A 14,996-nucleotide genomic window follows, 5' to 3' on the forward strand; every position below is an offset into this window, starting at 1 on the left:
TTCTGTGTGAGCTACATGGGAATGTAAGGGTCCGTGTATGACTGGAACTTTCTGCTTCTTCACTTTAGGGAGAAAAAGGAGCTGTGGGAGAGCCTGGACCTAGAGGGCCGTATGGGCTGCCTGTGAGTTCACTATCACGTGACTGCCACCATCAGCATGCTACTGTGACCTGCTACTGACATGGTTAACCCTTCCCTAGTGGGCAGACTAATCTCATTATAGGAGCAAAGGCAATCCAATGAGTAGTCACAACACAGAGAATCCTGCACTACAGATAGGTCATAGTCTCAAATGATCTCTGTACATAGAGACACACCCAAACAGGTCATGTGACTGAAGATCAGAGACAAGGGGACAAATAGCACCAACTAGAAAGCAAAGTTCTGCCTGACAGATGGTACCCTTCTATGCCATCTGAGTGGACATCCATCACTGGCAGTCCCTTGAAGGGTCATTGGTGTCAATTGGATGTAAAAATTTCATTTATAATTCCTTGTCTAGTCTCATAAATTAGCAAAAACCTCTCTTGTGAGTGGAAATTATGAACCAAATTAAATTGCTATTCATGATGACAGTGTTTATGACCTTTCTAAATTCCTGAGAGGACAGATGATCGATCTTCAGAACATAGAAGGTTGGAAGTGTTCTGCCTTCTAAAATTCTGAACTATGCAGAACCGAACTGAGATACAGGTTTCTGAAGAAATGCTCTGCACTGTGGTTCCAGTCAGTTGGGTAGGGGAGGACTCAAAGTAGCATGTGTTGCATTTAGGTTTTGAACCGGCCTGTGCTTCCCACAGGCTTTTTATGAGTTCAGAAAACAAACTTCATTCACAATCATTTCAGTGCTTAACAAGATACTCTCTTTGAAATAGATGTCAAAGTGTACTTAATGGAATGAGCATAGCCCTTGGGAACTTTTGATGGAACAAAGTCTAATCCATAATCCAACATTACCACCATACTGGGATGAAGTTACCATCTTGTGTAAACAGTCTTAGACCAACCCTCTTGGGAATTCCTCTTCTACAAAGTTCACTGTAAAGCAGCTTTAAAGTTGTTATGTTCACACTCCTTTGGTCAAGGTGATTGTCTAGTCAAATTCAAACTGTATTTAACGATAAACAGTTTTTAGGTTCTCCATTAATTCAAAAGCTGAGTTCCCAAACTAAAGGAGTATTGATTTATATCTTCCATTAGTGTTGGTGTATTTGTTAACTCAACTAAACATTTTTTGTTTGTTTTGCCCTTCGTTACTGGGTTGCTAAGTCAGACAGCAAGCATAGAATTTGAGCAAAACTACCTATTTAACCCAGTAAAGAGTTTAAATCCCTCATGCCCCAAAACTTCAACTAACAGTCCCCTTACTACATTTAAAGAAATATGACTAATCAAGAAGGCTTTTTCACAATTCTAGCATAGTCTTTTTAATACTAATGTTGCATGCCCATAGCAGCCTTAAACAAGAACCTATTGATTCAACTTGGGAACACTAATGTAGCCACTGTGGTTCTTTGGCAGGGCAAAGATGGAGAGCCTGGTCTTGATGTAAGTAATCTGCACAGCAAACATCCTTCAACTGTAATTGATACAGCCAATGGTCTCCATCATCAGGGAACACCAAGAGTACAGAATATTTTGTCTGTGCATGTGTTATGCACACACACACACACACACACACACACACAAACATCATATATATGTATGTAGTAATATACATAATTACTATGCATATAGACAGCAGTATAAAATACACTAGTATTTGCATGAGATAAAGGAAAAATAATTTATGTAAATAAGTAATTGACACTGGATAGTGGTACTTCAAAATCTTTTCCTAAATTAAGGATACTCAGCATCAACATGACCCAGTTATAGAAGAAATAACTGTTTCAAATCAGTCTGCCTCTCGTGTGCTGCCCTTGGGGAATGGTGTTTTGTCAGAGCTATTATAATGTTTTTTTTCTTTTTCCATTAAGTCTCTATGTACATTTTCTCTTATGCTAAAATATTATATAAAAATACAGACTGTCAAAAGTAAATGCCTCTAGGAACTGTCATAGCCTGTCAGTATATGTGAATACTGAAGTTACAATAGTTGCTGTTTATTGAGCACCTGTTATGTGCAGGCATCATTCTGGCACTTTGCATCCACCATCTCATTTAACATCCACAACAGCTGTGTGATAGTCATTAACTTTATTTTATAGTCCAGGGACTAAAGGGCAGAGGGAAGTGATTTGCCCAAACCCACACACGTTAGTAAATGTGCCAGGATTCAAATTAATATTCTTGTGCTCTTTCTCCTGCATTTTGTTAGGAGAAATAAAGCAAGAAACTTATGCATAGCTTATCGAAATGGTAGAAAGTACTATTTTGAAGTGCTACTGTTCTTTGTGAGTTTAAAGATTGACATGTCCATTTATTATATGTGAGTTCAGACCGATGAACTGTGGTTGGTGGTGTTTGTTGATTTTGATATGATTTTACCACAGTTACACCAATAGATAACTGGAGTTTGCTTTTTATCCCCCTAGGGCTTCCCTGGTCCTCGAGGCGAGAAGGGTGACCTGGGAGAAAAGGGAGAAAAGGTGACTTCTCCCAGCATGCACCATGTGTTTCTGCTAGCATGTCTGCTCTGCTGCTGAACCTATTCGATTCCATCATACACCTTTCCTGTCTCCGCCCTGTGTTCCAAAAACATATAGATGGCTGATCTAAGGAATCGATCTTCAGAGAGGACTATGGAAAGCTACACAGCTAGATAGGAGGGTACCATCCAGCACAGGAGGGAGATTCCAGCCTCTAGATATCAAAGCTACAGTCTGTCAACTTCCTGACACCAGTTTTTTAAAATGTAATGTCCAGGGGCTGGGGGATTGTAAATTTTTTCACAAAAGTAAAATCATATCACACAAACCTCAATGGTATTTTGGCAAAGTCTATCTCACCTGAAGGGCAGGATCTCATTTATCTTTATGACATTCCTAAGAGAGAGACTGATGCAGGATACATTTCGATGTTTTAAATTCAGAGGTAGAAGAGAAACGTTGTGAGAGATAGACCACAGTATGCCCGCTGAGCAGAGGCTGCCCTGTTAGCTGGAAAGCCAATAGTTGTAGGCCTTTCAATGAAGACATTGATTATGGGTTGGTATTGAAGATTCCTTAGGACAACCAGTCAACTCCATAGGCTCTGTAGCCTATGGGCCAATATCAAGCAACATGATTTTATGACTAAAAGAAAAGTTTAGATTGTAAATTTTAAACATCACTTTTTCCATTTCTCTTTAGTTCTGTCCTGTTTTTTCTTCTCTCTAGTTTGCTATTGTCTTTAATCCATTAGTGAATCAAATAAGTTTTTATATTGGGTGAAACAAAAGGCAACAAAAAGTCAATAATGAAAACATTCAAATAGTTGAATATCTATTTCACGATTCCAGTTTAAACCAGTTCTCCTCCTTAGATGAATTCATGCCCTGATAGTTATCAATACATTGTTTTTAAAACCCAGTGAATTCTCTTGAACAGTGAAACTCTTTCCTCTTATGATGCAAGACCAAAGCAGGTATGCCAATGAAAGGGTATGAAGCCTGCCGGATATGTCTTAAGAATTAAATTACTCGGTCTCTCATTGGTAAGAGCCCACACAGTGGTCTTCCCAAAGCACCAGCATCAACAGCATCACACATGTCGAGCACCTGTGCATTCCTTTCCCCAAGAGCTTTACACAAGACAAACCATGCTGAGGTGGGCGCTATCATTTCCTCACTTCACAAACAAGGAAAAGGACATCCTAAAAAGTTCTTTCCCACACTGTAAGTCCTGACTACAAATTTTGTGTGGTTTGAGATAAGTTGTGTGCAAAAGCATTCAACACAAGACAAACTCTCTTGCAGGCCGTGGTCACTTATTTTATATTGACCCACTAGGTTGTATGAATCTAAAATCTTACTCAAGAAAAAAATGCCATGTGGTACTCAATTTTATGATCTTTAAAGAAGTTAGAAAAGCACAAACTTTCAAACCCACCCTCATAAAAATAGTAATCTCCCATATGAAAATATTTCCATGATTAGAAGATGTATATTCAGGAAAATTAGATTCTCGATGCTGAACACTTTGTGTATCTTTTTCTTTGATATAATAAAAATTGACAATAATTATCCATTTAAACTGCTCATGCACTCAATAAGAGATAGGTAACTTTGTGGTACACAGATAAATCACTTTATTTCACAGCATGATATTGATTAATAACATTGATATATTATTCTTTTAATGTCCCTTTTCCATAAAGCTTGCTGTTCACTAAAATTTTAACAACAAAACAATTGCCTATCACAGAATTTGAGTAGTTAATTTTAAACCCATTTGCCATCAAATAATTAATTCCACTTAACAACCAACATGTTTGGTTTCAGTTAGACCTACTCAAAGATGAGTCCATGGCTACATGGAAAGCAGAACACACACACACCCCACAAAAAGTTTCAGTGTATGTCAGGGCATGAAAGCTACTTGGTACGGAAGGATATTGAGTCTCCATGAATCACCCACTTCTGTCAATCTGCTTTTTCTTCACCCTCCTGCCACATCTTTGTCTTCAATCATGCACAACTGAACTACCTACACAGAATTTCTTTCTCCTGTATTCAAGACGCCCAAGTGGTTTTGATTCCGAGCCTTCTGCCACAGTGTTTTTGGCACACAGGAGATGAACGAGGAGGAGCTTCGGCTCCTGCTGTCACTGTGAATGTTTTCGTTTGAATGAGAGTCTCATACATGTCTGTGCTATACATTGTTCTGTCTTTTCCCTCTGAATATTCATGCTGTTTGCTTCAAAGACTGTTCAGTTTTATTGTAACTGCCATCCAGACTGCAGAGTGAATGTTCTCATTTACGTATGTATCTCTGTGTCTTCTGCATTCTGCACAGCACCCACTCCCTATCTATAAGTCTGCAGATGTGTATGTTAATGCAAAACAGCTGGGGTGCATTCCTTCCTTCCCCTCCTTTTGCCTCCTTTCTTCAGTTCCTCCATCCCTATGATCCGTGCAGCGTCCCACAACCTTGACCTTGATTCCCAAATACTAATTTCTATAGCTACGTTCCCACTGTATAATTATCCTGCCTACCTCATTTTAATGAGCCCATACTGCTTTTCCTACCTGCAGCACTGTGAGCTGGAAACTCATTTACCATTGTGAACAACAGGCATGAGGTCAACAAGAGATTGAAGAAGACCGCCTAGATTTATAGATGTCGGTTTTTCCTGTTGTCAATGCTGCCGGGTATTAGCACCTGAAACTTTTATTTAACTCAATAAGTTGAGTATTCACTTTTATTTTTTGCTGGAGGGAAAAAAGTGAAACACAGTAGAAGCACATTTTAGTACCTGAATATTTTTACTGAGAGCTGCAAAATAGAGTATGATTGGACATCCCCAGGAGAGACAGAAGCCATTACCTCTCCCTCTGAGTCTGTGCAGCCTTCATATGTTAAAGAACAGGATAGGAAAAGGCAAGATGAAAGGTTCTCAATTGGGTGGAGTATCCATTACCCACCCCCAGCCTGACCTGCTACTGACTGGCTTCGGTCCCTGATACCTGCCATCTTGGCCAGGTCCACAGCACAAATCCCTACTTCACAGCTGACTCCAGCACTGTGGCTCTCGGCACTGATCTGCCTTTCCGATGCATCAGCCCTTTTGGTCTCCTTCTTTCTTCTTGCTGTACGCCATTAGTTAATTAATTAATAATGAATCCTGCTGCCTGAATCTATTGTCACCATGGCAGTTTAAGGTGGTTGTTGTTGTTGTTGTTGTTTTAATGGCCTCATGTCTTGTCTACATCAGAACACAGTGGTAAATGCCTTTCCAGACTATTCTTAGCTAAGCCATATTTTGAATCATTTTTATCCTTCTACACCCCCCCCCGAAATAAAATCTGTCTTTTATTTAAACCCTTGTGTTCACAGGGGGAAAAGGGAAAGAAAGGCAAAAAGGGGCCCAAAGGGGAGAAAGGAGAACAGGGCGCTCCTGGATTGGATGCACCCTGCCCGTTGGTATGTCTGACTTGTGCAACTGTCTCCAGATGTTTTGTGTGAGGGGTGCGATGGGAGAGGAGCAGGCCAGAGGGACCAGGAACAGCTGGTTGCTGGGAGAGTCTTTTCACGTGGACCTGCAGACAGGTGCTCAGAAGTTTGTGCCCAGTGTACATGGATGTGCTTCGCATCAGGTTGCTGGCCATTCGCTCAACTCTATTTCTACACTCTCAACAGTGCTGGCTGATTCAAGCCCGACTATAGGATGTGAGAAAAGCCAGTGCCACTCCATACCCCTCCAAAGAGGAGGTTATGGTCTCCTGACAAGGCCTGGTCCTGATAATGTAAAACTTCTCTGCCCGTTGCTGACCCTTCTAAATTGTTCCTCTCTCAGCTTTTCATCTAGTTGTTTCTTTAGCGGATTTTTGCTTTCAGTGAATTCTTGGATTGGTAACATTATGAGTTAATCTTTACAAACAGGGATTCCGTGGCGTTAAGGGGGAAAAGGGGGAGCCAGGCCAGCCTGGCCTGGATGGGCTGGATGCCCCTTGCCAATTGGTACAGTATTTCTCTTTCCTACCATCCTGCATGCCATTCCTTTATTATGTATTGTCTGTATCAGTGTAAAGGGCTTCTTTCTGGAGCAAGCTTTACATGATAAACATACTACATGCATGTGCATGAGTGGGCTCCTCCCTGGGCTCTGCAGAGGGGAGAGAGCAAGCATGTGTCATCAACAAATGCAAATTAATCTTCTAACATTGTCCTCACTACTGATGTGTCCATCTCTATGTTCTTTGGAAAATTAATTTATCCAATAAATTTTCAGAGATTATCTGTAAGGTAGATAAAAATACATGATGCAAAGACACTGGTAGGCCAAAACTTTGGGCTTTTACCCTATTTTTTTCCTTTTCTCTAAAAGAAATAATGGTATTTTTCTCTCTCCCATTATAGTTTTATCAGGCCCTAAATAAGGTCAAACCTCCATGATGAAGCCTCTATGGTCAAGAGTTAACCAGTTCGAAGCAACATTATTAAGAGACCATAGGAAAGAAAGCAATTGCCCTGTACATCTAAAAATGACCATTGTCTGCAGCCCAAACCCTCTTCTCTGTCACATAACCTTTCGACGTCATGGTCTCTCCTTTGAAAACTCACTTTCCTAAAGTAGACGGAACTCCCTCCTCCATTGGCATGATCTCAAAATCCTCCTTATAACTAAAATCTAAAATTCTACTGGCTGATCCTTTTCCTTGTACCAATCTGGCATTACCAATTTCTCCCAAATATGTTACGAAGCTAGATTTTTTTGTTACAATTAAAAAGGTAGTGTGATTATCTTTTGTGGAGTATAAAGAAAGCTTTTTATCATCATGTTCCACTTGGTCTGCATGGCCTTACATGATTCTTCAGTTATAAGCATGATTTTTTAAAGGTAAATGTAGATTTTGTGAGTCTTTTAAGAGATTATGTGTATATAAAAATATTCACTCAATTGTTATAGTTTATGGAGTACTCTGTCATTTGTTTGCTTGCTGTTGATAAGTCACATTTTATAAACCCTTCATTGGAGGAAAATGCATGCCTTCGACTGTGTCACATCCCCCAGTCTCATTTGTATCTGAAGATGCTTACATCTTAAAATATATTTTGTAATATTTAGAAACTTTCATTTGGAATGTTAACCAATACTGAAGATTTAAACAGAAGCGCTGGTAAACAATATGGATGACATTTACTACGCTATGTAGATAGACTGCCGTGTTTCCAATGAGTATATTTTGCAATATCTACTTAGAGTATAAGAAAGTGGAAAACACTGGCATATGGAGAGCTATAAACTTCAGATAGAAATGGTTTGCCATTGATTACCATTGCCACAAACCATAGTGACCACAAGGAAATGAAACTCTGATTCACTTAGCAAAGATAAGTATGAGATGTTTTAATGATATTAAGAGGTACCATGCACTGTGCAGATATATTATCTAAAGATGTGCCTGTGAGCAGAGCACTAGGCAACTACGCTTTGTAAATTTCATTTTCAAATTTAGACATAGCTTTTTCTGTATTCACATATGTATTTTTCAGATGTGTGCTCAGTCTGGAAAACATTTGAATTACCTTCATTTTAACTAACAGTAGGTAAAATATGAGCCACCACTTAGTATAAGACGTCTATGACTGAAGCCACCTAATAGAAATAATTTTAGAAGTCTTTGGGCTTGTGAACTTAATCTGATTACTTATGAGGAGCCTGAGGAATTCTTTTTCTTCCCTTCAAAACCAGGGACCTGATGGATTACCCATGCCTGGCTGCTGGCAAAAGGTAGGTAGGCCTTATGGCTTTTTGTTTGTTTGTTTTTCTGAAAAGAAACCCTAATTTTGACCAGGCCCTTTCCATTGCAGAACAGACCTTTTACATATGACATTCTTGAAAACTCTTTGGGTATTTCAAAGCAAATATGCAAGCTCTAGGCAATCTTTAGATGAATGTGTTTATTACTGATTTCTTCCTAAACCAATGAGCAAAAACAGCTGTTGACAAATTATAATCTGGAACCTCAAAGTCATTGTTTGTGATGGAAAGGCACAATATAACTGCTAAGATTGTTTGGCTCTTTGGCAGTGGGGGCACATGCCTTTAATCCCAGCACTTGGGAGGCAGAGCCAGGTGGATCTCTGTGAGTTTGAAGCCAACCTGGTCTACAAAGCAAGATCCAGGACATGCACCAAAAACTACACAGAGAAACCCTGTCTCAAAAAAAAAAAAAAAAAAAAAAAAAAAAAAAAAAAAAAAAAAAATTGTTTGGCTCTCTGTCAATGAACTCTTGCCTTCTATTATTTAAAAATTATTTTTAATTGTGATTTTCCCTGTATATCAGTTGCATTGACAAATCAGATATATGGTAGAACCCTGTCAGTATTGGTCACACAACTGAGAAAGCAGAAAATATAAACATAACTCAATTTATTTAGTAGTATCTGCTTGAGTTTATACTGGCATCTTTTATATCAGTTTGTTTAATCCTCATCACATGACTGCCCACAGTCACTGTGAATTCGTTCAGTACAGATGGCTCTACCCAGAGAATCTTCTGTGTACAAAGGCTATATATGTCATATCCTGTCATACAGAGATATTGTTTCAGTTAATTACATACAGCAACCTACACGGGTAATATAAATTTGGAAACGTGAAGAAATCTCCAAGAACAGTAAGGTGGTAGCTACCAGAGCTGGGAAGGAGAAGCAGCAGGAAGTAATGGTAGTTTCCAGCAGGCAGTCAGAGCTCTGTGCATTCTACACTGCTCAGGGAGTACAGACTCTACACAGTAATGCTGTAAGCCCGGTGTGCAGGTTACCAGAGGGCAGAGGAATGCCTAGAAATAGCAATATGATAAGGGAAGCATCCAGGTTGCTTTGATAGTTTTGAAATTTTATCTCTAGTGCTTTGTAGCTTATCCAGTAATTGTAGACAGCCACACTTCATTGGCAAAATGAGAACAAACTATGTAAGCCAGAGTGTAGAAACATGAGGAGACATTGGTTCTTGGTGGTTTCTCAAGTCAGCAACTCAACCATCAGGAAATCTTATGTAATTTGCTTTCTCAACTAACTTCAGCCACTTAGCTAGAGACAGAAAAGCCTTCTCTCCTAACAGCATCATTTATTTATTAGCTTCCCAAGCTCCCCTTTGAGCCTATCAGATAATTAGCTCAGTTGCATCTGAGGTCAAGAGGGTCTCTGGAGATAGACCCCCCCTCATAAGATTCTTCCTCACCTGGAAAGACCAGCCTCTTGCCAGCTTCTCTGCAGTGCACAGACATTGTAACACCATTTTGTGCAGGGATGGCCATTGGCTCTCTAACCTCTCCCCTGTGATTCAATAAGAGGGTGGGCTTTTTTTTAAGCTAGTTATCAGCACACTGCACCTAGAGATGCTAGCAGTTCATTTCCCCCACACTATGACACCACTAAGAACTCGAAGTCACTTTCGGTCTGGGGGACTTCTAAATCATCTTCCTCTTCATAAAGACATAAAAGTAATGCCAACAAGCGAAAGGCTGTTTGTCTTGTTAGCCCCTGAAGTGAAATCCTGGGAGGAACACAGATAGTGTGATAGACTCAGGATTTTCCATATAAATATTCTGCTTTCTATGAAATGGATACTATATTCTACACAAGATTAATAATCTCGTGAATCTAGCCCCTTCTACAAAACAAATTACCCAATTATAACACTTTGTTATTGCTTAGTATCTCCACACAGCACATATGAACTCCAATCAACACCTCCCCTCCCCCAATATAAATGAAATAATTAGAAAAATGAAATTTCCTCAGAGAGCCAATTTAGATATCTCAAATATTCAAGTAATTTTTTATTGATATGTTATAAATAAAGCCCATAGGTGGCTTCTGATTAGTTGTATTTTATTTAGGCTAGCCAGTGTAAACATGTTTATGGAATTTAAATGTTTTATTGGCATATACTAATTATACATAATGGGTCCATTATGACATTTTCACACATGTACATAATGTATTTGATCATATTCATTCACCCATTACCTTCTCCTATCTCTCCCCTACTCTCACTGAGTTCCTTTACAACTAGTCCCCCTGCTATTTTGATGGTCTAATGAATTTCATTAGGTTGCTTAGGGAAGCATAGATACAGGATTGTTCACAGGAGTGTGGACACCTTAGTAGTATTTAGAATGCTGAAGAAAATTTCTATCCATCCACCACTAACTACATATAGGTCCTCCATGTTAAGGTATTGACAAGTTCATTCTTACGCAGTTTTTCTTGAAAAAAGTGGGAAAAAAGGTGTTATAAATGAAATCATTGAAAGGGGACTCTGGACTAGTTACCTATGGAGGATGGGCCAGAAGCATCCATCAGCTCACTCTCCTCTGCATTTTACTTTCCTTGTTGGCTTTTCTTTGAATAAAGGAAGCGCCAGACATGGCGGCCCATACCTTTAGTCCCAGCACCCAGAAGGCAGGCAGAGCTCTGTGAGTTTGAAGCCAGCCAGAGCTACACAGTGAAACCCTGTCTCAAAAAACAAAACAAACCTAAATCCTAAAAGCAGTCTCTATGATCTGCTCTATGACCTAACAACACAATGAAAATTGCTTCTTAGTCTGAGTTAATGGCAGTTCTGGAAAGACATTCAGGACAATGGCTCTTCTAAATGAGGAACCAAAGATTTGGGGGAGATGATTTTTTTTTTTCCACAATGGAACTGTCAACACTGCATGAGAACTGATAGTGGGCAGGTTTACCTTTTCAGGCTGCTTCCTGGGCAAGGCTAGTTATAGGAAAGAAGAGCTATGACTAGGAAATGCACATGCATTGTACACAGGAAGGTGTTGGTCCACGCCTTTGAGCTTAGACCCTCGGGCCATTGTTAGATTATGTTGTAATGCCTGCAGACATTGTGTGTAGTGATGAAAGATTATCTGTAATAAAAATCAGTTTTCTGCTTTCCCAGCACAGTGACTAAGACAATCACTTATAAAGCTCTTAGTTGGCAATGGAAAAATGTGGGTTGGAACTATTATGAGAATTATGGTAAACCGGATGTGATACGGGAAACATCAAATGATCAAATTAGCTTGCTGACTTGAAAAAGAAAAAACTACAGGGTTCTCCCAGTGTTTGTAAAATAACTGTTAATTTGGAATTGTTATCAAAGAACCACTAACTCCACGTGTGTCTTTCTGCTGTCTGTTTTTCTGCAGTGATGAATCTAACCTCCCAAGCATGAAGTTGTGTATATAATGGTCCACCTTTTATATTTATAGTTGAAAAACTGAGTTGCAGATTTTGCAAGTGTGGAATCTGCTCACCTGGCACTGCTCCTCCCTGTTCACAGTAGTGCAGACGTCCATCTTTTCTCACATCTGAGGTTAGGCAGTTTACGGAAGGAAATATAGATCAGTGTCTCTATTTTATGTGAACATGTGTATTTATATGGACATCAGTGATAAAGGAACGATTGCTCTCGCTATTTTCTTATTTGGGGCCTGTTAATTGCATGGACAAAAAGTGCCATGAAATAGTTTACATGAAACTGTGACCAAATACGGACTCAAAGCGACGAAAGTGATGAACATGTAGCGCACATTCCTAGTAGCATTCATTCATTCATTCATTCACGCGCACACCACCTACTGAAACTGACTAAAAACAGCATGCCCATGTGCCAGCCCTGCTTGTGTAAATGCAGATGCTTGCATGCTGCCTCCCGAGTTCTTTGACGACATCTGAGCCTTTGTCCTTTTGTCATCCCAAGGGGGTTACACCGTGGCTAATCGCCAAAAAGAGATAAGTTGATGGAGAGCACCCACACAGTTGGTCTTATATTTTGAGGGAGTTGCAGTCCCGACTGCAGATCCACAGCTCCTAATAATGCGGGCTGCTATGACCGCCTTGGTTGAAATACCAAAGGGTGGAGCCCGTCACTGTGGCTAGTTTTCCTTGGGCTGCGCTTGGCAGTGAAGACACCGGAAGAGGAGCAGTTCTGCATCCTGCACTGTCTTTCCTGTGACCAAGTTGGAAGGAGGTTTATATCCATGAACACCCAGAACAGCAGAAATTGTTTTTCTAGATGAACTGACTTCCCACAGGTTGATCCGGGTGCTTTGGGGAAATGTCAGAGGTAATGCGGCAGTGTTCTGGAGACAGCGGAGCCTTGGAATGGAAGCCCCCATGTGTGCAGATTGAAAGGTGCAGACATGCCATCAGAGCTCAGGTTGCTGAAGAGAGACGTGTCCCAAAAAGGGATCAGACAGAATAAGCTGTGTGCTCACTCTACCGGAGGTGGCCAGAAAGCGTCCCTCTCTCCCTCCCTTCTGGGCTTGACCCATACCAGATGTTTTGCTATAAGTTCTAGAAACAAGATGTAGTTTCCCTTCTTTCTCATACTTTTTTTTTTTATTTTCCTAGTCCAGGAACAGAAAATAATTGCTTCAGTTTGGGTCTCATAGTTTTTAAAGAACATTTTTTAAGAAAAGTTTTCAAATCATTGTAATTTGAATCCAATAGTAACCTTTTAACATCTCCTTTTTGTTTGTTTGAGATAATTGAGGAGATTATAGGAAGGCTTCATTTTTTACTTAATCATTATAAAGTATGAAGATGAAGCATTTTTTCACTACTTTTTGATTTACATTGACAAAATTTATCTGTCAGTTATTGTAGAGTCAGGATTTTATCACATTTAATAGCATGAACTTGCTTCTTGTAAGTTTTTTTCTATATTGAAGTTTATTTCTCAAGTTTTGTTTTTACATTTCTAAGTGTGTGTCTCATACACAGACCAAATCTGAGATCTCAGAAAGCCCTGAAATATAGTTGCCAAAAAAGGGTCTTGTTTTTACCAACTTGCTCAAAACCTACCTACACAGACTTAGACTTTTTCTTTGCCGAGTTGGTGGCATGTTTTGAAATGATTTATTCTAAGTGGAAGGGTTGCCTGGGAAAAGCACCATCCATCTGTGGGAGTAGTGATCCTGGTAGCTCCTTAGAGAATTTCATTTCCCTCGGTGATTAAATGTCATTTTTGTGGGAACATTTCTAGTTTGGTGTTTGGGTTTTCACCACCACCACAGCAAAAATTAGTTCATGCTTAGGATTACAACAATGAAGATACAATTTCAAAACAGATCTTAAGATGTCTTTCATATCATAGAAGCAAATGCTCAATCATTCAAAATGATGTCATCATTTTTCTTTATGTCATTTCTGAGGTTAGAATTTAAAGGTTAAATCAGACTATCTAGTAACATTTCTAATAACATTCCACACTCCTAAGCCAATTTAGTTTTTTGTTGTTGTTGTTGTTGTTGTTTGTTTGTTTGTTTTGTTTTTTTTTTTTTGGTTTTTTTTTTGGTGAAGAGTATGTTCTAAATAGTCCTTGTATGATGTGGTTAGGGTAAGGTATTTCTCAATATATGAAACAATTCGTCTTAAATCATTTAGGGGACAAAAATGAGCCCGAGATTACACATTATCTTCAGGAACAAAACAAAGCAACTGCAGACAATCTGGTGACTATTTCCTCCTACCTTCCTTCCTGTTTCTCCGTTAGAAAGAGGTATTGAGAGGGATCACTGTTTAAAATTGAGAGAGAGTCAATTGAGACTAGCTCACCAAGAAAATCAGCACGGACATACCCCTGTGAAGAACACCGCCCGGACCGTGTGTGCACTGGGGTGTTGCTTGTAAAACACATCTAAAGGAACGTGTAAACTTCTATTTTGTGTACTTCCTTGGAACAGACAGCAGGACCGAGAGCCCTCTGCACTCAGTGGATTGCTAGGTTAACCACCATGAGTTAACCTGAAACTTTGGACTATTGAAACACCTTTATCATCCATTATATCATCAAACTGAATGATTTCCAAAGGGATCAATAATGGATTTTCATTGTTGATACATATATTTATAGACAGCATTCTTTTTCGTAAAGAGTTCTTTAGGAGAATTAAGAAAAACAGGTATGGAACACCCACTGGAACTATGTCAAGGTCAGGTTTTACCATAGAGACAACAGATGTCTCTAAGATGCCATTGCTGTCAATTTACATTGTTTTCCATTAACATTGTTTGCTGCTGGTGAATCGCCTTCCTTTTTATCTTTATGGATAGTGGACGTCTGCTGTGGGCAATTTCATTTCTCTGTTTAATGGCATTCCTAAGCTGTTAGTGTATGATTTTATTTTGAAGTTCATGAATCTGTTGTAAATGTAGTTCAATGACCAGCCTTTCCTGTGTAAAACAGAGTTATGTGGTCCCCTTAATCTGTATTCATTTCATATACTATACACCTTTATCAGTCTCCATTTACCTTCCCTTTTGAGTTCACTCACCTCCCAGCCTACATACTGTAAGCTGGACACAGCCCGTGTTAGAGCAATCTGCACGTGCCACGCAG

General features: G+C 39.4%; 1 protein-coding gene across 6 annotated transcripts in view; it reads left to right on the forward strand.

Moving 5' to 3' along the window:
- Col25a1 (collagen type XXV alpha 1 chain) overlaps positions 1-13,924 on the forward strand; it is a 401,263-nt gene extending 387,339 nt beyond the window's left edge. For 4 of the 6 annotated variants that reach the window (XM_036189734.1, XM_036189735.1, XM_036189737.1 and 1 more), the window contains 6 exons: positions 69-122; positions 1,521-1,547; positions 2,537-2,590; positions 6,524-6,601; positions 8,337-8,375; positions 11,800-13,924. In XM_036189734.1, coding sequence (XP_036045627.1) covers positions 69-122; positions 1,521-1,547; positions 2,537-2,590; positions 6,524-6,601; positions 8,337-8,375; positions 11,800-11,802 — 255 coding nt within the window. In that variant the 3' untranslated portion in view covers positions 11,803-13,924. The remainder of the gene's footprint in view (positions 1-68; positions 123-1,520; positions 1,548-2,536; positions 2,591-6,523; positions 6,602-8,336; positions 8,376-11,799) is intronic. The other 2 variants (XM_036189736.1, XM_036189739.1) reach the window with 1 other exon arrangement.
- The last annotated feature ends 1,072 nt before the right edge of the window (positions 13,925-14,996 follow it).

This window comes from Onychomys torridus, chromosome 6, assembly GCF_903995425.1.
Source record: "Onychomys torridus chromosome 6, mOncTor1.1, whole genome shotgun sequence".
NCBI classification, from domain to species: domain Eukaryota; kingdom Metazoa; phylum Chordata; class Mammalia; order Rodentia; family Cricetidae; genus Onychomys; species Onychomys torridus.